The sequence below is a fragment of the Talpa occidentalis genome, unplaced genomic scaffold (genome assembly GCF_014898055.3).
Source record: "Talpa occidentalis isolate TD23 unplaced genomic scaffold, MPIMG_talOcc4v2.1 talOcc4.5, whole genome shotgun sequence".
NCBI lineage: Eukaryota > Metazoa > Chordata > Mammalia > Eulipotyphla > Talpidae > Talpa > Talpa occidentalis.
The window spans coordinates 125,053,029-125,075,790 of NW_023604861.1; the positions used below are offsets into that span (position 1 = coordinate 125,053,029).

The window sequence follows — 22,762 nt, forward strand, 5'->3', positions numbered from 1 at the left end:
CAAAAAGAAATATAAAAACCATATGATAATATCAATAGATGCTGAGAAAGCTTTCGACAAAGTGCAACACCCATTCATGATAAAAGCCCTTGAAATTCTTGGGATACAAGGAACATACCTCAACATCATAAAGGCCATCTATGACAAGCCAACAGCCAGTATCATTCTCAATGGTGAAAAGCTGAAAGCAATTCCATTAAGATCTGGAACAAGACAAGGGTGTCCACTCTCACCACTGCTTTTCAATATAATACTGGAAGTCCTAGCCAGAGCAATAAGACAAGAGAAAGACATACAAGGAATCCAAATAGGAAAAGAAGAAGTCAAACTATCACTATTTGCAGATGATATGATAATATACATAGAGAACCCCAAAAACTCCACAGAAAAACTAATTCAACTTATCAATCAATTCAGTAAAGTGGCAGGATACAAAATCAACACGCAAAAGTCAGTAGCCTTCCTATACACAAACAATAAATCTGAAGAAGAAGAAATCAAAAAAACCATCCCTTTTATTATCGAAACAAAAAAAAAATCAAATATTTGGGAATAAATCTAACAAAAGAGGTAAAGGACCTATACAAAGAAAATTATAAAACACTGTTAAAAGAAATAGAAGAAGACACAAAGAAATGGAAAGACATCCCCTGCTCATGGATTGGGAGAATAAACATTATTAAAATGGCCATCCTACCAAAAGCAATATACCGATTCAATGCTATTCCAATCAAAATTTCAATGTCATTCTTCAAAGAAATAGAACAATTATTGATGAAATTCATATGGAATCACCAAAAACCCCAAATAGCCAAAGCTCTACTGAAAAAAAAAGAAGGGAATGGAGGCATCACACTCCCAGACTTCAAACTATACTACAAAGCCATAATCATCAAAACTGCATGGTATTGGAACAAGAACAGACATACAGACCAATGGAATCGAATAGAAAATCCAGAAATAAACCCACAGATTTATGGTCAACTAATCTTTGACAAAGGAGCAAAGACTATGCATTGGAGCAAAGAAAGTTTGTTCAATAAATGGTGCTGGGAAAACTGGGTCGCTACATGCAAAAGAATGAAGCTTGACCACTACCTCACACCATACACAAAAATCAACTCAAAGTGGATTAAAGAACTAGACATAAGACCTGAAACCATAAAATACATAGAAGGAAATATAGGTGAAACACTACGTGATTTGCATATCAAAGACATCTTTACAGACACATGACCCAAAGCAGTGATAGTGAAGGCAAAGATAAACAGCTGGGACTACATCAAATTAAAGAGCTTCTGCACAGCAAAAGAGACAATAACAAAAACAAAGAGAAACCCCACCAACTGGGAGAACATTTTTGCACCCAACACTAATGATAAAGGACTGATCACAAAAATCTGCAAAGAGCTGATGAAACTCAACAACAACAAAGAAAATACTCCAGTCAAAAAATGGGCAGAAGAGCTAAAAAGAAACTTCTCTGAAGAGGAAATGCAAATGGCCAACAGACATATGAAAAAATGTTCAACATCACTTGTCATCAGGGAAATGCAAATCAAAACTACCATGAGATACCATCTTACACCAGTGAGAATGGCACATATTAAAAAAACTAGCAACAACAAATGTTGGCGAGGGTGTGGAGAAAAAGGAACTCTTCTGTACTGTTGGTGGGAGTGCAAACTGGTCCAACCACTATGGAGAGCTGTGTGGAGATTTCTGGACCTACTAAACATAGAGCTTCCATATGATCCAGCAATTCCACTCCTAGGTATTTACCCAAAGGACACAGAAACATCAATTCCAAAGAACACCTGCACCCCTTTGTTTATAGCAGCACTATTTACAATAGCTAAGCTTTGGAAACAGCCCAAATGCCCAAAAATAGATGACTGGATCAAGAAGATGTGGTACATATATACCATGGAATATTACTCAGCATTCAAAAAAGATAAACACATGCAATTTGCAGCAACATGGATGGCGCTGGAAGGGATCATGCTCAGCAAAATAAGCCAAAAAGAAAAAGAAAAATACCGGATGGTCTCACTCATAGCAGGAATCTAGAAAACTTAAATAAGGGATCAGGAAAAAGAATAACTATAAGAAAGTGAAAATCAAAATCAACAAAAAACTATGAACCAGAGACACTTTTTGGGGGTGGGGGCCGGGAGGGGAGGGATTAGGGTCAGAATGGGGCATGTGCAGTTGTATGGGAGAATATAAAAATAAAATTTATTATTTAATAAAATAAAAAAAAATTAATAAAAAAAAGAAAGTAAAAAAAAAAAAAGACTTTATTTCCCTATTTTCTCCCTGAGTTGTACATTTTCCTTATTTTCTTTTCTCTTGTAAATAAACCTTTTATTAACCTTTTGTGTGTGTCTGTAGTAGAGTATTCATAAGTCCCTTTAAAGCGCGCGGGTGAGGACCCACAGCCAGGAACCCGTTTAATATCGGGGCTGCTCTATAACAGAAGGACCCTGAGTAGCCCCCCACCCTCCATTCTCCACCAGGCACATGAGTGGTCTTACTACAGGCACACAGAGATCAGTTCTTGCCCCTTTATTTATCATAGAGATATTACAGATCCATTTATACCGCCACCGCCCCTCTTCAAAGTAAAGACTAGAAGCTCTTTCATTGCTGAGGGCATAGGAATTGAAAGGCAGTGGTTAAGCAGGAGGTATGCCATGGAAGGACAGCTTGGTGAAGACCTGATCGAGTCAATGACTAATGGGGGCGGATCTACAGTCAGGCCTCCAAACTCGCCCAGCTTTGGGGTTTTCTTGTGTGGTCCCGAGAGGACATGTTTGGATAACTCTTGAAAACTTTAGATAAGCTATGTCTGGGCCTCTCCCTAGAGGGACTGTGCTTGAGTCTCTCCTTCCGTGGACTGTGGCGGGTTCTCTCAGATAGACTGTGTCCGCTCCTCTCAGAGTGACTGCGCCCTCTCCTCTCAGAGCGACTGTGTCCACTCCTCTCAGAGTGACTGCGCCCTCTCCTCTCAGAGTGACTGTGTCCACTCCTCTCAGAGTGACTGCGCCCTCTCCTCTCAGAGTGACTGTGTCCACTCCTCTCAGAGTGACTGCGCCCTCTCCTCTCAGAGTGACTGTGTCCACTCCTCTCAGAGTGACTGCGCCCTTGCCTCTCAGAGTGGCTGCGTCCACTCCTCTCAGAGTGACTGCGTCCGCTCCTCTCAGAGTGACAGCGTCCGCTCCTCTCAGAGTGACTGCGTCCGCTCCTCTCAGAGTGACTGCGTCCGCTCCTCTCAGAGTGACAGCGTCTGCTCCTCTCAGAGTGACTGCGTCCGCTCCTCTCAGAGTGACTCTGTCTGCCCCTCTCAAAGAGACTTCCAAGGCTCCTTTCAGAGGATCTGTGCCGTATTTTCTCAGGACTGTTAAGGGTTTTCTCAGAGGAAGTATGGTGGATTTTCTCAGAAGGACTGCGACACCTCCTCTCAGAAGGACTGCGACATCTCCTCTCAGAAGGACTCCGACACCTCCTCTCAGAGGGACTGCGATATCTCCTCTCAGGAACACTATGACATCTCTCAGAGGGACTGTGATGGCTTCTCTGAGAGTGACTAGAATGACTCCTCTGAGAGCGACTGGGATGGCTCCTCCGAGAGGGACTGGGACGGCTCCTCTGAGGGGCACTGGGATGGCTCCTCTGAGGGCGACTGGGATGGCTCCTCTGAGGGTGACTGGGGCGGCTCCTCTGAGGGGCACTGGGATGGCTTCTCTCAGAAACATTATATTGGCTCCTCTCAGAGGAATTACATGGGGTTCTTTCCTTATAAAAGCTGTGGTGGTTTTGTTCCTTGTGTGTGAGTTTCTTTTTAAGATGATTGTGTGAGGTTCTCTTCATAGGAAAACCATGTAGGATTCTCCCTTGGCCCCGAACTCTGGTTCCTGTTTTGGAGTTCTTGGACTCCTGCCTAGAAATTTCATTTCCGTAAACCTTTTTCTTAACTCTGCCACTGTCATGCTGAACCATTCCCGAATGCTGTTTGACTGAGATGTTTTGGAAAGTGGTACTTCTTTGGGAAGCTGTGGGCTTGGGTCTTTGGATAAGTCTGGATTGGAAAGAGCTCTCTCTTTTTGATGGTTGAACTGATCTGAAATGGTCTGTTCCTTCCCACAACATGCTTTGCTGCTTAGGGGTTGAGTCCGTTGGGTTTCGATTGACAACTGACATCCTATCTCTTTTGTTATCACTTGATAAGCAATAGTCTCTGGCTTTTTGTCTTGGATGGTAGCTTTTGCTTTGCCATAAATGGTCTGGCCTTGTCCTGTTCTCAGGCTTCTGTCCAACAACAGCCACAATTCTGTGTGCTTTTTGGAATGCCTGCTTTAGGCCCCAAAAAAGCATTTGAATGAATTTAGGTTGCTTAGGTTGGCTTTCTAAAGAGGCAGAAGTAGTCTTAGATGCTCCACTCTTCTTCCTTTTTAACTGGGCTGGTAGTTCCCTAGTGGCGCTCTGTATTGTGGTTCTACTCTTTATGTATGGCTTTTTAGCTGGTGTTCTAACTCCCTTGGTGAATCTCTTCTTTGGATATTTTGATTTAGATGTCTTTTTGCTTCTCACTTTAGCCTGTTTTTCAACCTGATTGCTTTCAGAGTCACTTTCTGGTAGAGCATGAATGTGAGTGAATTCATAGGGCCTACGCTTTCCAATTTCTGTCTTTCCTACTAGGTCAGGTCTACCACTTTGCCTTCTCCTGATGTGGACTTGTACAGGAGGAGGAGAATGAGAAGACCCAGAACGGAAATCTACCGTTGAAGTAGTACTTTTGGACACTCGAGTACGGGTTTTAGTTTTACTTAGCGATGGGGATGTAGAACTCTTTGATGAAATGCGTCTATCTTTTCTGTGATACTTTGGGACTTGGGGTCTTTTCCCAGTTCGCAACCTAAAGCCAAGATGCAACCTAATCTCTCCATGGCCTTCAGGAGTGCGTACAAGGTGGAGCTGTGGATAGATAAGAAGGTAAGGCCCAAAAGTGGCCTGTAATTTATGACAGCAGTTAAATCCTGAACATCGGCCACACTGTAAGCAGATAGGGTATTTTAGGACCAGACCTGTAGCTAGAGGTGGAGGAATGTTGGAGGGTATTAGAACCCTTAACAGTTTTGCTGCTATTTTTAGCTGCAGGTCTTGCAGCAGCTGGAATTGTTCTGAGAAGTCATTTGTGGCCTGGGGATGATAACTTGACTTGAGAGACTGATGGGACTCAAAAATTCTTCTCTGTAAATCACTATGTGAGTTCTCACTCCCTCCCACTGTAATATGATCTTTGCTAGTGAAAAATACATTGAAGAAAGACTCTGTATTGACTGAGACAGGATACTGGCCCTCTGTATATGAAATAGGCATGTGCTGAATGACTTCCTGGGACATATCACTTAGCTTTGTGTTTGTTTTCTTTATTTTCATTCTAGTCCCGGAGTATTGCCGTATTATGGAGGACAGAGAGCCACGTGTCCACATCCTTAAGGTCATTCTTTTATCGTGACCATGGCTGGAGGTATGTCTCTGAATGTGGTTTTTGACCACTGAAGGCTGAGAAATAGCAACTTGATCCTTCTCTAGTGGAATATGGGAAAATTCCATCAGTTCAGCTGGAACCCCAAACAAATTCTGAGTAGATTGAAAGGTATCCACAGTGTCTCTCTCTGTTAAAGACATTTGAGAGTAAAACTCCCTTTCCATAGTAGTACCTAAGATATTCCCCAGCGTTAGCATAGTGGAGAGATACTTTCTAGGTATTCGTTGCCTGCAGGAGTGATTCTCCCAGACATTCTGTTGTCTTCCCAAAGCAGACGAAGTAAGACCCTTTTGTGTCCCTGATCTAGTGTGAAAGGTACTAGATGGAAATCTCCAGCTTCGTGGTGGATGTTGGGAGATGCTCTGAAGTGAGTTCTTTAGCTCTTCCACCTGCTTCCTCTCAGTCCTCTCCTTGGATATGACATCCATACCTGGGATCTCAGGATGTGTGGTTTCTACGGTATTTGCTGTCTTATCAGAGGGTTGATTATGAAGCATCAAGGGAAGGGTTAGAGATTGTAACATAAAAGGATCCATGAAGGACTCTTCAGGCTGCAAAATATCTTTCTCAAGTTCTTTTGTGTGTAAAGTTCTTGATCCTTCTGGCATCTCAGAATCCAAAAGACCTCCAAATTCAGATCTTGAGATGAGTGAGTTTGAAGAGCTCTGTAGAAACCTAGAGAAGAAATTCCCTATTTGTATCTCTTCTGATGCTAACTCCCCAGATTCTCCATTCTGATATCTCTGTCCAAGATTCAAATCCTCAGATTCCATGACTTGAGGAAGCCCTGTTTTTCTTCCTAAAGACTTCACAGGCTGGAGGTTTTCTTTATGAGTCAACACTGTAAATTCTGCAAATGGAAATGTTGGCTGTGAGGTAAATTCTGCTGATTTCACTTCAGTTTTTGAGCTTGGAATTAATTCTACAGGTCCTGTTTTTTCTTGAAGATGTGGCTTGGGGAGTAAATCCAAACAATCTGTTACTTCAAGCCCCAATTTTAGGGTTACTCCTATCGGTTCTACAACCTGAGGGGTTGGTCCTGGTGCTAATTTCTCAGATTTTACAATTTGAAGTGATGGCCCAGGGATTAACACACTCTTTACAATTTGAAACCCTGTCAACTTCATTATTTCCAAAATCTGGTGTGTTGGTTGTCTGATTGATGGCTTACATTTCACATTTTGCAAACATGACTCTGCGGTGCCTACATTTTGCAGTTTTGAAGTAGACTTAACATATTCTACCATTTGAGAGGCTACTCGTGGCATTAATGCCACAGACTTCACAACTTGAAATGGTGGTCCTGGGGTCACTTTCACAGATTCAACAACTTTTTGGGGAGCTGCTGGAGTTGCCTGTATTGAATGAGCAACGTGATGCTGTGTCACTGCATTTTGTGTGAATTGATGTAGTGACTTTGGACTAATCCTTTTCAATTCTACGTTTTGATCCAGTGGTCCTTGGGCTATCTCTGAATTTGTTATACGTTGTTTCTGTAACTCTGTCAGTGGTATTGATCTCTTCCCTCGCTGCCATGTTTCAGAAATGAGCTCTGCAGACTGTACATGCCCTAAAAATTGACCTGTTTGCCTTGGAGGCAACTCTAAAGACTCCTCCTTTTGAAGCCATTGCTTAGAGGTTAAACCCACAGATTCTGGTACTTGATGTCCTAACCCTAATATTATATCTGAAGATCCCAAATGATGTTGTGACTTTGGGATCAAAGTCATAGGTTCCTCCACTTGCAGCCCTGTATCTGAGGTCAACTCCACTGATTCAGGAACTTGATGTCCAAGCCCTGGTATCATCTGTGAAGATTCTGGGACATGATGTAATGTCTTTGTAATCAATGCTACAAATTCTTCCCTTTGCAATCTTTCCTCTGACATTCTCTCTGTAGGTTCTAAGGCTTCAGGATAGGACCTTGGAGATCTCTTTCTATAACTAGTGGTTTTACTTATTGGCTTTGACTTTGGGATCATTCCAAGGAATTCTTCCTTTTGCAGCCTTGCCTCAGAAGTCAACTCCATGGGCTGTGTAACAAGATGCTTGGATTCTGAAGTCATTTCTCTAGAATCCACAACTTGTTGCAGTGGCCTCATATATAACTCCCCCAAATCTGTAACTTGAGACTCTAACTGAGAAAGCAACTCCAGAGTTTCTGGGGCTTGATAGCTTTTCTCTGAGGTTAATTTAAAGAAATTTAAATCCTCATTCATTTGCACTGGAGTCATGCCAACAAATTCTGGTACTTGGAAATCTAACTCTAGAGGCAACCCTGAAGATTTCATAGCTTTACCTGATATCTCTACAGTTTCAGTGCTTTGATATGCCAACCTTTGTGCCATCTCTGAAGATTCTGAGGTGTGAATAGTTAGTGAATTCAAATTCACAGATTTAGGGACTTGATGCCTTGGCTTTGGGATCATCTCTGCATATTCTACATAGTCTGTGCTTTGATAGTTTATTCTTGGATTCACTCTTTGAGGCAGTGACCCTGGTGTTAACTCCACAGATTTTGGAGTTTGTTTCAGAGACACTGAAGACAATTCCACATGTCTTATGCTTTGCAACTTTGGGTTTGGAATTAACTCCAAAGATTTCATGCCTTGTGATTCTGGTGACATATTTGAAAGTTTGACACTAGTCAACATTGGTCCAGATATGAATTTCTTAGTTGACTCTGATGTCATCACCACTGATTCCATACCTTGCCATCCTGAAGTCAACTCTTGGCAATTCATACCTTGCTGTTGGGACCCTGGTATCAACTCTACATGTTTTGCACCTTGAAAAGATGACTCGGGCACAGAGGCTTCAGATTGAATGCACTGTGATGTGAGGCATGATGACAACCCTAAAGAATTTTGAGGTTGTGTCTGTAGATTTGACATCATAGATTTCACATCTTGAGAAGATGGCTCTGATCCAAACACCATTAATTTCTGCCTGAGGTAAGAATTCAGCTTCTTAGAGTTCACATCTTGAGGTTGTAGCTGTGCTTTCAACTCCAGAGATTTCACATCTTCAATATTTGACTCTGGTGCAAACACTACAGACCTCACATTATGTTGCCTGAGGTGTGAGGGTAACTCTTTAGAATTCACGAGTCCAGTATGTGGCCCTGAACTTAACCCCACAGATAACCCTTGCTTTAAACACGACTCTAATGCAGATACCTCACATTTTATGCCTTGCAACTCAGGGCCTGAAATCATTTTCACAGAACTGGCACCACAAAGCAATGGTTCTTTTCCCATCTTCACAGACTTTGTATCTTCCACTAGTGGCTCTGATAAAAATGCTCTAGATCTCACAGCCCTTAACTGAGGGCTTGAAGTGAGCACAGATTGTACAACTTGTTGCTGTGACCCAAGGTGGTTCTCCAAAAATTGAACTTCTGGAAAATTGGTTGCTGAAGTTAACTCTGAAGAATTTACATCATGAAAATGTGCTCCAGGGTTGAACAGAAGAGATGAACCTTGACATTCTGTCCCAGTGTTCAATTCAGAGGGTTTCATACCTTGCACCTGTGATCCTGGATTAAATCTAATGGAATTTATGTATTGATGTTCTGACCCTGAATTCAACTCAGAAAAATTTGCATCTTGTAGCTGTGGCCCGGAGTTGAGCTCCTTCGATGATATACCTTGAAATTTTGTTCCTAGAACCAAGTCATTTTGTATATCTTGTAAATAATTCACAAGGTCAGATATAGCAGATTTTATATCTTCAAGTTCTGACCCTGGATTCAAATCAGAAGATGTCATATCATTATATTTTGTCCCTGAAGTCAACTGGGAAGATTTTATACCTTGCAAGGGTGGTCCATGTTTACAGCTCCTAGAATTCACACTCTGTAATTTGGAACCTGGATTCAACTCTGAAGAATTTGCACGCTGTATCTGTGGCCCAGGGTTGCATTCCTTCAGTGCTACACCTTGAAACTTTGACTCTGGATTCAATGTAGATTTCAGAACTTGACAGTGTGGTCCACATAGATGGTTAAACATAGATGTCTCATTTTGAGTCTCTGTCCCTGCATTCACCTTTGATTTCTTATCTTGAAATTTTGCCCCTGAAGTCAACTCAAAAGATTTTACACCTTGCAAGGATGGCCCATGTTTGCAGCCCCTATTCATATTCTGTAATTTGGGCCCTGAATTCAACTCAAAAGAATTTGCACACTGCATCTGCATCTGTGGCCCAGGGTTGCATTCTCTTGATGCTACACATTGAAATTTTGACTCTGGATTCAATGTAGATTTCAAACCTTGACAGTGTGGCCCAGGGTTACATTCAGTAGAATTTACACACTGAGGTTTTGGTTCTGGAATCAATGCAGAAGAATTCACACCTTGCAACTGTGGCCCAGGGTTGAAATGTATATACTGAAGTTGTGGTCCTGGATTCATTCCAGAGGATTTTCCACCTTGTAATTTAAGCTTATTCTTGAATTTCAAAAATTGTTCATTTGGAAGTTTTATCTTTGTGCTCAACTCAGATTTCATCTCTTGCAACTGTTGATCAGGATTGAATTTCATAGATTTCACATTTTGAAGTTTTGTCGCTTTGCATGTGTCTGAAAATTTTATATGTTGCAAATGTGGTCCAGGATTGAACACCATCATTTTTACACTTTCACGTTCTGGCCACAGATTCAAATTACAAGATTTCTCATCTTGCCATTGCTTTGCAGCATTGAATTCAGAAGATATCACATCCTCAATCTTTGATTTCAAGGCCAACTCTAAGGGTTTTGCCATCTGAAAGTTTGGGCCATGCTTGACTTCTGTAGAGTTCTTTATTTGAAGTGTCATCAACTTAGAAGATTTTGAATCTTGCAGCTTTGTCCCAGGGCTGAATTCCATAGATTTCACACTTTGAAGTTGTGTCCCTGGTGTCAACATAGACAGTTTCCCTCCTTGTAACTGTGGGGCTGAGTTGGACTCCAAAGACTTCATATTTTCTATCCCTGTACCTGGTGGCAATTGAAAAGATTTCCTGTCTTGCTCTATTGGCCTGGTGTTGAACTCCACAGATTCTCCACTTTGAAGTTTTGTCTTTGGTGTTAACTCAGATGTCACACATTGTAACTCTGGGATGGGTTTTAACTCAACAGATTTCAAATCTTGAAGCCTCCCTTCTACCATCAAATCAGATTTCTCATTTTGTCTCTGTGATGCGGGGTTGAACTCTACAGATTTCATACCTTGAAGCTTCCTTCTCTGGGTTAAGTCAGAAGATTTCCCATTTTGTAACTCCGGGCTATGGTTGAACTCTAAGAAGGTCACATCTTGAAGCTTTGGTCCCTGACTCAACTCAGAAGACTTTTTACTTTGTGCCTGTGATCCAGAGTTGAAAGCAGATTTCATTTCTTGAAACTTTGTTCCTGGAATCATTTCAGATGACTTCAGACCTTGAAAGTGTGGTCTAGAACTGAATTCCATAGATTTTACATTGTGAAGCTTTATACCCATGATCAGTTCAGAATATTTCATACTTTCTAAGTGTGGACCTGGGTGCAACTCTATGGATTTCACACCGGGAAACTTCTTTTCCTGGGTCACATCAGAAGATTTCTCACCCAGTAACTTTGGATTAGGTTTTAATTCTGCAGATTTCACACCTTGAAGCTTTTCCCTTGGGATACCTTCAAACGATTTGAAGTCATGCAAGTGTGATCTAGACCTGCAATTTATAGTTTTATACCCATGAAGTTTTATACCCATGATCAACCTAGACGATTCCATATCTTGCAACTGTGGGTCAGACTTGAATTCTCCTGATTTTACTTTTTGAAGTTTTGTCTCCAGCGTCAATTCAGAGGATTTCACACCTTGTAACTGTGGCCCAGGTTTGAACTTCACAGATTCCATATCCTGAAACTTTGTGTCTGAGATTAACTTAGAGGATTTTACTCCTTGCAACTGTGACACAGGGTTGAATACCAAGTTCACAGTTTGAAGTTTTGGTCCTAAGATCAGTTCAGAAGATTTCATAACTTGCATCTGGGGATGGAGGTCACATTCTTTACGTATTCCATCTTGAAGCTTTGTCTTTGAGGTTCCTTCAGAACATTTTATACCTTGTAACAATGGCTGCATGTTGAAATCTGAGGGTTTAACACCTTGAGTTTTTGTCCCTAAGGCCAATTTAGAAAATGGTATACCTTGCAACCATGAGCTAGAATTTAACATAGGAGATTTCATACCTTGGTACCTTGTCTCAAGTAGCAATTTAGAGGATTTTCGACCTTGCCACTGTGACTCAGAGTTGAACTCTTCAGATTTCATACCTTGAAGCCTTGTCTGAAGAGTTAAATCAGATGACTTCATGCTTTTCAATTGTTGCGGGCAATTTGACTCTATAGCTTTATTGCTTTGTAATTGTGATCCTTGACTAATTACCCCAGATTTCACCTTAGAAAGCTGTGGCTCTTGAGTAAACACTGGAGATTTCACACCTCGAAGCTGTGTTCCTGGACATGACTGTGAGGGTTTCCCTTCTTGAAGTTGTGGCCCTGGAGTCAACTCAGGAGATTTCCCATTTTGCGACTGAAGCCTTGATTTGAATATGATGGATTTTAAATCACGGAGCTTTGACCTCGAATTTAGATCACATGATTCCATACTCCTGAACTGTAAACAAGTTTTCAAATCAAAACCTTGAGGCTGGTGCTCCTGAAGTGATGCTAAAGATTGTTTACCTTGGGGCTTTGGCCTTGGTGTCAATACAGATGACTTGCTATCTGTTAACTCCATCAAAGGTTTTAACTTTGTAGGCTTGACACACTGAGACTGTGACCTAAGATTTAGCAGAGATTTCACACCTTGAAACTTTGGTCCAGGTATCCACTGAATAGATTTCATACTTCCAACCTGTAGCTCTGGGTTTAACTCCACAGTTTTTACACCATGAAGCTGTGACTGTGAGGTTGATACCAAAAGTTCCCCTTTTTGCAGCTGTGGTCCTGGGGGTAACTCAGGGGATTTTACTCTCTGCAACTGTGGCCCAAGATTCAACTCCTTATATGTTGCACCTTGAATTTTTGGCCCTGGAGTCAATTCAGATGACTTCACGTCTCTTAATTGTATCAAAGATTTTGACTCTGCAGATTTGGCACTTTGACATTGTGACCAAAGATTTAACCCTACAGATTTTATCCCTTGTAACTCGGACATTGGAGTCCACTGAACACATCTCTTATTTTCAAGTTGTGGCTCTTGTTTTAACTCAGGAGTTATGACACCTTGAAGTTGTGGCTCTGAAGACAACTCCAAGGGTTTCACTTGGTGCAATTGTGGTTCAAGTTTGAACTCTTTAGGGTTTACACCTTGAATATTTGATTCTGAAGTCAATTCAAATGATTTAATACCTTTCAACTGTAATTCAAGATTGAGATCTTCTAAATTCCCATCTTTAAATTTTGCCTCTGGAATTAACTTAGAATCTTTCTTCGGTTGTTGTAAATTCACATTTTGCTGCTCTGCAACATCTTGTGGCCTCGGAATTAAATCCATAGGTGTCAGCCCTTGAAATTGTTGTGTTGGGCCTACAGATTTTACTCCTTGATTCTTTTGTCTTCTTATCATATTCACCGATTTTACTATCTGCTTCTTCAGCCTTGGGGTCAACTTCACAGATTTCACATATTGTAGTTCTGAATCTGGAGTCTCCTTTACAGATTTTGAGCTTTGAAGTTTTAAACCTGGAAAATTCTCTACAAATTTCATATCTGACTTTTGTGGTCCTGAAGTCAATTCCTCAGGTTTCATGACTTGCTGGACCTGTGGCTGAGGTGAGAAAGGCACAGTATTCTTCCCTTGCATCTTTGGCCCAAGTTTTGATTCCACAGCTTTCATATATTGCAGTTGTGTCCCTGGGGCCAACTCCAGAGTTTTTAATTCTTGAGGTCTTGAATGCATATGAAACTCAACAGATTTCACACCTTGAAGCTTGGAGTCTGGAGTAGATTTGACATCTTTCTGCATCCTTGAGGTTATCTTGACAGGTTTATTACCCTCTGGCTGTGAACTTGGGGTTAACAATATAGATGTTATATTTTTTATATATTGTCTTAGACTATAGGCCACAGATTTAAAATCTTCTAGCTGTGACTCTGAAGTCAACAACTTGGATTTTAAACCTTGAAATTTTAAAACTGGGGTAAACTCCATAGGTTTTATGTCTTGCAACTGCAGTCCCTGGATCATTTCAGAAGATTGTATACCTTGTGTCTTTGGTCCACTGGTCAACTCACAATAGTTTATACAGGGCAGCTGTGACTCGGGAGTCAACTCTGTAGACTTTGCATCTGGTGTCTGTGGATTAGAGGCTAATTTATCACCTTCAAAGTTTGATGTTTGGTCTACCATTACATATTTTGCACCTTGAAACAGTGGCTGTGGTACTAACATCTCAGGTTTAATCCCTTGCTTCTCAGGTCCTAGGGTCAATGCCATAGTTCTTGTTTCTTGCATCTTGGGCTCTGGAGTCAACTCAAAAAAATTCATACATTGTAGCTGTGGTCTTGAGTTTACCTCTGAAGATCTCACACCTTGAGGTTGAGTTTCTGATGTCAGATTACAAAATTTGACATCATGGAACCATGGTCCTGTGTGAAGTCCCACCTGTCTCATACCTTGAAGTCCTGGAGACATCTTAGGCAATTTAGAATCTTGAAGTCCTAACTCTGGAGTCACCTGCACAGAATTCACACCATGAAACATTGATCCTGGAGTTTGTTCCTCCAATTTGACACCCTGAAACTTTAGCCCAGAAGTCAGTTCAGAAAAGTTGGCATCTTCCTGCCTTTGCCTTAGGTTTAGTTCCTCAGATTTCACACTTTGAAATCCTGTTTCTGACATCAATTTCACAGATTTCGTGCCTTGAAATTGTGATCCTTCAACAGATAGAACAGATTTCATATCTCTAACCGGGAGCCCTTGGCTTAACTGCAAAGATGACTTTGTAGCAAACCTTCCAGGCTTTATATCTCGAAGCTGTGTTACTGGCATAGGCTGTGCATGTTTGAAACTGTGGTGCTTTGGTTCTGAAGTCAAATCAGAAAATTGGACCTCTTGCAAACATGGTCCCAAGTTTAGTTCCACAAATTGAGGTTGTGGTTGTGGTTCTGGAGTCAACTGTACAGATGTCACACATTGAGGCTTTTGCATAATATCTGACAATTTGATTTCTTGCATTGGGAAACCTGGGGTCAATTCATCGGGTTTCATACCATGATGTGAGGGCCCTGAGATTAAATCTACAGGTTTTTCATTTTGAGGAGGTAGCCTGGAAGATAACTTTGAAAATATGATACTTTGCAATGGTGATTCTTGGGTCATTTTCATGTCCTGGAGCTGTGACCCCTCAGTCAATTCCTCTGACATCATACTTTGTAGCACTGGCTTTTGTATCAGCTTCTCAGCTTCCTCCACTCTGGTAGTTGACTGTTGGATTAATTGAACAAATTTCACATCTTGTAATTGTGGCTTTGAATCCAACTGCCCACACTTTAAGACCTGGAGCTGTGGCCCTGATGTCAACTCTGTAACATGTGGTTTTGGTCTTACAGTACGCTGTCTAGAACCTACCACTAATGGGGATGACTCAGAGGTTAATTCCAAAGATTTCAAATGTTGTTGTAGCAGCTCTAATTTTTCTGGTTCTAACAGTCCTTTTTCTGATTGTGGTGCTGGCAGTTCTTCCTGGGGGCTTTCAACTGGAAACAGTGCCAACTCTACAGCTTCTGTGTTTTCATATTCTGACCTTACAGATGTCTTTGATGAGTCAGTAACTTGAAGGTGTGGTCTTAGAGTCATTCCTGATTCTGCTGGTTTTTGTGTTAATGCCTCAGAAGTTTTTGTGTATTGATAGCCTGACCCTGGAATTAGCTCTGAAATTTTTTGAAAATGTGGCCTTGGCATCATATCAGGAGTTTCTAGGACTTGCTCTGGAATCAACTTCACAGGTTCTTCTTTTTGTGGCCACATCTCAGAAGCTAACTCTGCACTTGCGGTTTCTTGATAACTTGGTCTGGAAATGAGACCCACAGATTTCATTGTTTGTAAATGTGGTTTCACTGTCAGTTTTCTTGATTCAATTTGTAGCGATTGTGTCTGGGGAATGAGCCCCCTAGATTCTTCCTGTGGTACAGTTAAATCCACAAAGTTGTCATATATTAACGAACTTTGTGTTAACTCCTCAGGTTTTATTCTTTTGGAGTGTGGTTCTAAGGTCAATGGCACAGACTTCACACTTTCAAATTGTGGTTCTATAATCAGCGGTTCATAGTTCTTAACTTGTGAATGTGGTCTTGGATTCATATAAACAAATTTCTGAGGCTCTGGGGTCAACATCTTTGCTTTCAAACCTTGCATGTTTGGTCCTGGGGATTCTTGTACTGTATGTTGTGACACTGGAGTTTCTGCTGTGAGTTTTTCACTTGGGAGCATTGTCTCAGGAGTATCTTGGAGTGATACTAGGTTTATCTGCATAGATTTCGAAGCGTGGCTTGATCCTAGGGTATTTCCTAAAGAATGTGTCAACCCCACAGATTCTTTTGCCTGGCAACAAGTGTCAGAGGTCAACTTTGTTTCTGTTTTTCTATATCCTGGCTCTGGGATCATTCCTAAAGATTCTGAAGCTTGATGCCATGGGATCAATCCTTCAGGTTCTGTGGATTGGTAGTTTAGTTTGTGTTTTAATTCCGTAGGTTTTACTGCTTGAACATGTCTCCCTGGAATCAACGCCTCATATTTTATACCTGGTATGCATGTCTCTGGACTCAGCTTCCTACATTCGGCCATTTGAGAAGTTTGTACATCTTTAGTCAATAACACTGGCACAACCTCTTCAGATCTTATATCCTGTAACCATGACTTTGGGGCCAACTTCTTAGATTTCATATCTTCTTGTAGTGGCCTTTGTGTCAACTCCACAGTTTTTATGCCTGACCTCTCTGATGGTAGGTCCAAATGAACATGTTCTACACCTTGTGCCTGTGAACTAGGGGTCAAATGTATGGATTTCCTAATTTGCAGTTGTGGTGGTTCAGATTTTACACTTTGCTGTTGTGGTTCTACAGTCAACTGTGTACATTTCTTACCTTGAAGCTGAGACCCTGGGGCTGACTGTACAGATTTTCCTTTTTGCAACTGTGGGGCCAATTCACCAGATTGTATACCCTGAAGCTGAAGTTCTGGGGCCAATTCTATACAGTTCATATTTGGAATCACTTCATGTTTTACCATTTGTGGAGTTGAATCTGTGGTTATGTCTACAAATTTTATATGTTCCAGCTCTGGCCCCAAGGTCAATTTCTCAGATTTTACATTTTGCAATCCTGGAGATAGCACAGTAGAATCCATATCCTTAAGTTGTGGCATTGGTAGCAGTGGCTTCACATCTTGAAGAAGTGATGTAGTGGTCATTACTGCTGGCAGTGGCTTTTGGCTTATTCCCATGGAATCTGTACCTTGACTAAGTGATGTAGGGGTTTTCTCTGAAGGTTTCATAATTTTATGATGTGACTTTGTCCACTCTACAGATTTTTCCCTTTGTAGGCATGTGTCAGAGGTCAGCCCCATAGTTCCTATACCTTGATGCCCTTGTCTTGGGTTCGTCTCTGAACATTCCAATATTTGGTACTGTGGAACCAACCTCAAAGGTTCTGTGACTTGATGAGGTGGCCCTGGAGTTAGTGCTGTAGATTCTGTGCCTTGCTGATGAGTCATTCTCACAGGGTCTAGCCCTTGAATCCTTAACTCAGGAGTTGACTCCAGTGATTCCTCATCTTGAGATATTGGCCTTGGAGTCAAATTCTTAGTTTCGACATCTTGTGACTGTGGAGCTATGATGAATCCCGTGGGTGACTTCAGTGCTACTGGAGTCACCTTCGAAGGACATATGGATTGATGTGATGGCTTTGGAATTACTTCTACAGGCTCCATGACTGTTGGTGATGGCTTTAGAGATAAGTCCACAGATTCTGCTCCAAGTGAACCTACACTAGAACAACTAAAAGTCAAATCATCTGACTGAGGTACCACTGGGGTCAAATTTGCGACTTGAGAATGTGAATCTGGGGTCAAACCCCCAGATTCTATAACCTGTCCCTCTGGTGGTGGAATTATCCCCATGCAATCCATAACTTGTAATAGTGCCACTGGAGTGACGTGATGAGATGGCCTGGAGATTATTTTCAGTGATTCTGTGTTTTGACATATTGACTCTATAGTAATCTTCTTCATTTCTGTGACTTCACTTTGTGGCCTTGCAGTCGTGCCCAAGGATTCTATGACTTTATGCTGTGGCCCTGGGGCCACTTCCAGAGTGTCCATGACTGTATCCTGTGGTATTGGATTCATATTTTCTGGTTGTATGACTTGATTGTCCAACACTGTGTTTGTTTCCACTGACTCCATGGCTTGATATTGTGACCTTGGGGTCATTTCTGATTCTGTGATATGTGGGTGTGATTTTTCTTTCATCCCCATAGAATCCATGACTTGTAGCAGTGCTGCAGGAGTCACCTTCACATTATCTGTGACTTGATCCGGTGGTCTTGAGGTCATCCTTGTTGACTCCACATTTTGATCTGAAAATCTTGGGGTCACCTCTGCTGATTCAGTGACTTGAAATGATGGTTTGGGGCCTATACTCACAGTTTGCATGACTTCCATTTGTTTTTCAACTTTATTTGGTGGCCGTGGGAGCAAATCCACAGAGTCTATCACTTCTGAATGTGATTCTGGGATCATCCCCATTGAATTCATGACTTGAAGTAATGCCATTGGGGTCACCTTAATGCTGTCTGTGACTTGATATGGTTGCCTTGGGGTCAACTCCACATTAGTCACTTGGGTCTTATACTGTTGTATACTTTTTTGTGAAAGACCTATGACCCTTTGCTCTATACTAAGCTCTAGCATGTGTTTTTGGTCTTTCTGCAATAAAGTGGTTTCCTCTTGAATTTTGTCAACTCCTAAACTTTGGGGCGATGGAGTGCCCATTGATGTAACTAAGGGCCCAGATCCAAGGATGTGGGGGCCATCCCCAGGTTGTGACTGCTTACCTGGGATAAGTGACTGTGAATATTTTCTTTCTATTTTATTTAATCCAGATTCTACTCCAATGTTCATGTGGAGCTGAAGTGATGAAAGGTCTGGGGATTTATTGTTGATCTTTCCTTCAGTGCTTTGATGAATGGGCATAGATAACTGGATATGGGGTTTCTCTGGTTCCTCAATTAAATAACTGATCATAGCCCATGATTCCTTCACAGGCAGAGGCAACGTTTGTTTCCGCAAAGTACAAACCTTCCAAGCCATATGTCCCTCTAACTCCCACCTGACCAAAGGAGAGAGCTGGATTGGAGCCCATCCTGGGAAAATAGAACTTAGCCCATGATCTGCATTCAGAAGGTGCTTGCTTCTTCTTATAATCTCTGTTTTCTCTTGTGTTTCATAGACATCTGAGTCTTCAAATATAGAGTCAATGAAAGAGCTTTGTGTTCTTAAAGATGAAAGGGCTGCCAAATCCTGAAAATATTTTGATTTCCCAAGCTCTGAAAGCTGAAAAGAAGTTAGGGATGTGCCTTGGTTCCTGAATATGGAAGGTTGTTTTGGGGGCAATATAGGTAAACTGTGGCTCCGCAATTGCCAGGCTTTTCCTTCAGAAAAGACAGGAAGGTGAGATAGACTGGAGTTGTTGCGTGACAGTCCAGAGGAGATGCCTTGGTCAGTTTGTTTTGCCATCTCACAGTCACAAAAGGGTAGAGCAGGTTCCTGAGCCATAATAACAGAGGAGTTGGAGGAACAAATCAGGCCCTCTGGTCCAGGCAAACACAGTTCCATAAGACTTGATCTAAGAAATAAAGAGATAAGTTTCCATTTGCTTTGTAAGGGAAAAGGAAAAGTGATAAAGGAAAGTTAATGGCCATTTCAAATATAAAATGTTTTGGCCTGAGGGAAAACAACAAAAAGAAAAGGTTTCCTTCCCCCAAACTAATTACTTATGGAAAGAATTCCCTCTCCAGGACTAATGGAAGGCAACTGTCCCCATTTCAATCAGAAATGTTCCATAGACCAGTGGTTCTCACTCACTTTGCATCCAGAACTTTCTCCCACTGCCCAAACTCTCTACTAACTTAATCTTATCTCTTCCTTCTTTGCCGCTCCTGCCCTTTCTTCCTCCCTTCTTTCTTCACGTCTTTCTTTCCACCTTCTTAAAATTTCTACCACCTTCAATCCCCTTCTAGAAACTACATTCCCTGACCTTGCATTTTCCAAGTGTTGGAAGATCTGTTGAATACTCCTGTCCATTGACCAGAGGATATATTCCTGGGTCCAATTCACAGGGATCTCTGAAACACTGGATGCAAAAGAGTATGTCAGTAGTGAAATGATATCAAAGTACTGGTAAAGAAACCAATAAGGAGACTTAACTTAAAAGAAGACAGCTATCATAATGAGATAAGTGAAACAGAGTGCCAGGAATCTTACTGCAAATATTTATAGAGTTTACCACAGAGACTGAAGCAAAAAGGAACAGACACAAGGAGGATCAACTTTACTCACCCTGTCAAGTTAGCTTCAATGCATTCCATCTTGAAATTTTCTTCCCACTGTGGAACTGGGAGTAACAGTAAAGAATTTATTAGCATCGTGACTACTGACATGACCTACCTAGTTCAATCCCCTTATTTTGCAAATAAGAAAACTAAGGTAAAGTCAAGTCCAAGAACATAAAACTAATTAGGGATAGAGCTCAGGCTTAACCTAAGTCTCCAGTTTTTTCTTAAATTATACTCAGTTGTCTCTCATCAGGTAGACGTAAGCCATTAGAAAATGCAAGAGCAATCATGGTGGCAGGGAGCTAGAGTGTGGTAAACAGAGGTCATAATTGTTAACCTAAAGATTCAGGGAACCTTAAAAGGCAAAGTACATTTATCTGGAAGCCAAGAGTTGCAATTTGGGGAGCGTAGATTCAGAACTAAAATGTGTCCTAAGGAGGAAAAAAAAAAAAAAAACAACTGTTTTTTTACAGAGAGAAAAAGAAGAATGAGGAAATGGTCAGGTGAAGGCGTCACAGGTCAAATGGTCATGTAAAAGGGTCAACTGAAGGGGTCACAAGATGAAAGTACTTTAAAGTTCAATGTTAACTTTTTATCAGTCCTTTCAGATAGGATATTCTCATTCTTTCTGACTTAACTAGAATGGTGGCAGTTTGAACCAGCCCATATAAGACAGTTCCTCTGGCATGTCCTGCCCCTACTCTGTTTTAAACTGGTTCTACTCATGTCAACTTTTCACATCATACATATCTTTTTTCTCCAAGAAATCTATCCAGTGTTTATGGTGGGAAAAAATGCTACTGAAACTTCCTGCACCAAACTCTTGTTTCTTACCCCTTTTCCATTCTCCAATCCCACTAAGTTTCTTTTCTGTTACTTTGAGTTTTACATGAAAGAAAGTATGGAAAGAATTATGGACTTGTTTAAATCCCTTTGGAAGTGGAGAAGCTAGATAAAATAGGCATATTTCTTACATTTACAGAATCTTTTTCCAACCTCCCTCTCTCCACCTTCTATTAAAGGCTAGAGTCTTAAGGCTGACCCACAGTTGATTGGTAATTAGCCCGGAACTGAAGAGCAAAGCATAGGATCTTTCTGACCTGTGAATTTCTGGATCTTTTTCAATTTATGCTGCTTTGAGGTCTAGGGAGACACAAAAAGAAAAAAAAAAAAACAAACAAACACTGTGCTAGGTTAAAGACTATTGATAGCAGATTTCATCTTATAGATACAAATATTGATACAATTGGCACCTATAACTACAGCAACAATTACCACCTCATTCATTTATTCATGAATTAATTATTGAGTACTTACTAAGTTCTAGGTATTTGTGGGGTGCTGGGACTACAAAGATGAATATGATCTCCCATTTCAAGGAAATTATACTAGTAGGGAAAACAAATGTCTAAGCAAATATGTTATAATACCACGTGGTAAATATTCTAAATGAAATATAAGTGTTAGGAAATACAGAGGACAGTGGTTAACAACCTCAGAGAGAAGGGGGAAATTCCTCAAGAAGTTGCCATTTAGGGTCTCCCTGGTGGCCTAGGGCTTAAGTCTCAGTGCTATTACCACCATGGCGTGAGTTCAATCCCTGGCCGGGGCACTACCCACATGGCACAGAAGATATCTCCTGTCTCACCCATTGCTCTCTTTAGTAGTACATGTCAGTAGATCTACCTGTTTTGCTCCCGACTCTGTCTCTGGTGAATCCTCTCATACACACCCCCTCCCCGTACCTCTGGGCTATACCCCAGTTCTTATATGCATAAATAAATAAAATAAATACTTTTGAAAAAATTGAAGGTGAAATAGAGAAATTTTCAGTCAAACAAAAATTGAAACAATAGCATATCCAATTCCTTTAGCTAAGCAAACTTTGAATAGTTTCTTAAAATAATTAGGTGAAGGCAACATTATTTTTGTATTTTAAATCAATATAAGAAAACAAATCAATGTAATATACCATACTAATAATACGAAAGAGGAAAAAATGACATGATTATCTTAACTGACACAGAAAAAGCACTTGACAAAATCCAACACCCATTCATGGTAAACTTTCCAGGATTCTGGCAATGCTATCTCTTGATAGGGGTGAAAGTTAATGGGCATATAAATTTATCTTAAAAATAGGGCCTCCCAGGGCCTCCCTGGTGGCACAGGGGTTAAGACGAAACCTATGAAGAAATCCGCAGCCACTGCAGCACAAGTTCGATTCCCGGCCGGCCAGGGAGAAACCCACATGGTGGGACAGATCTCTCCTGTCTCTCCTGCTGCTCCCCTCAGCAGTGTACTTTGGTCCGTCTGCCTGTTCTATTCCCCATGCTGTCTCTGGTGAATCCTCTCACCCCCCTGTGCATCTCTGGCCTGTACCCCAATTCTTGTATAAAAAATAAATAAATGTTTAAAAAAAAAGACTATTACATTTAAAAAAAACAAAAATAATAAAAATAAATAAATAAAATTAAAAATAGGGCCTCCCCGGTGGCGCAGCGGTTGAGCGCTGGGTTGCGAAGCTGCCCACAGCCTCTGCAGCGCCGGTTCGATCCCTGGCTGGAGGAGGGTCCCACATGGCGCGCAGACCTCTCCTGCCTCCCGCTGCTCCCCTCAGCAGTGTA

The 22,762-nt window shown here is 41.2% G+C and overlaps 1 protein-coding gene across 1 annotated transcript in view; it reads right to left on the reverse strand.

Annotated features, from left to right (window-relative positions):
* Positions 1-2,525: 2,525 nt before the first annotated feature.
* Positions 2,526-22,762, reverse strand: part of CUNH2orf16 (chromosome unknown C2orf16 homolog) — a 28,407-nt gene continuing 8,170 nt past the window's right edge. The window contains 5 exon segments of the mRNA XM_037528320.2: positions 2,526-2,819; positions 2,821-19,426; positions 19,838-19,933; positions 20,140-20,194; positions 21,236-21,278. Coding sequence (XP_037384217.1) covers positions 2,730-2,819; positions 2,821-19,426; positions 19,838-19,933; positions 20,140-20,194; positions 21,236-21,278 — 16,890 coding nt within the window. The 3' untranslated portion in view covers positions 2,526-2,729.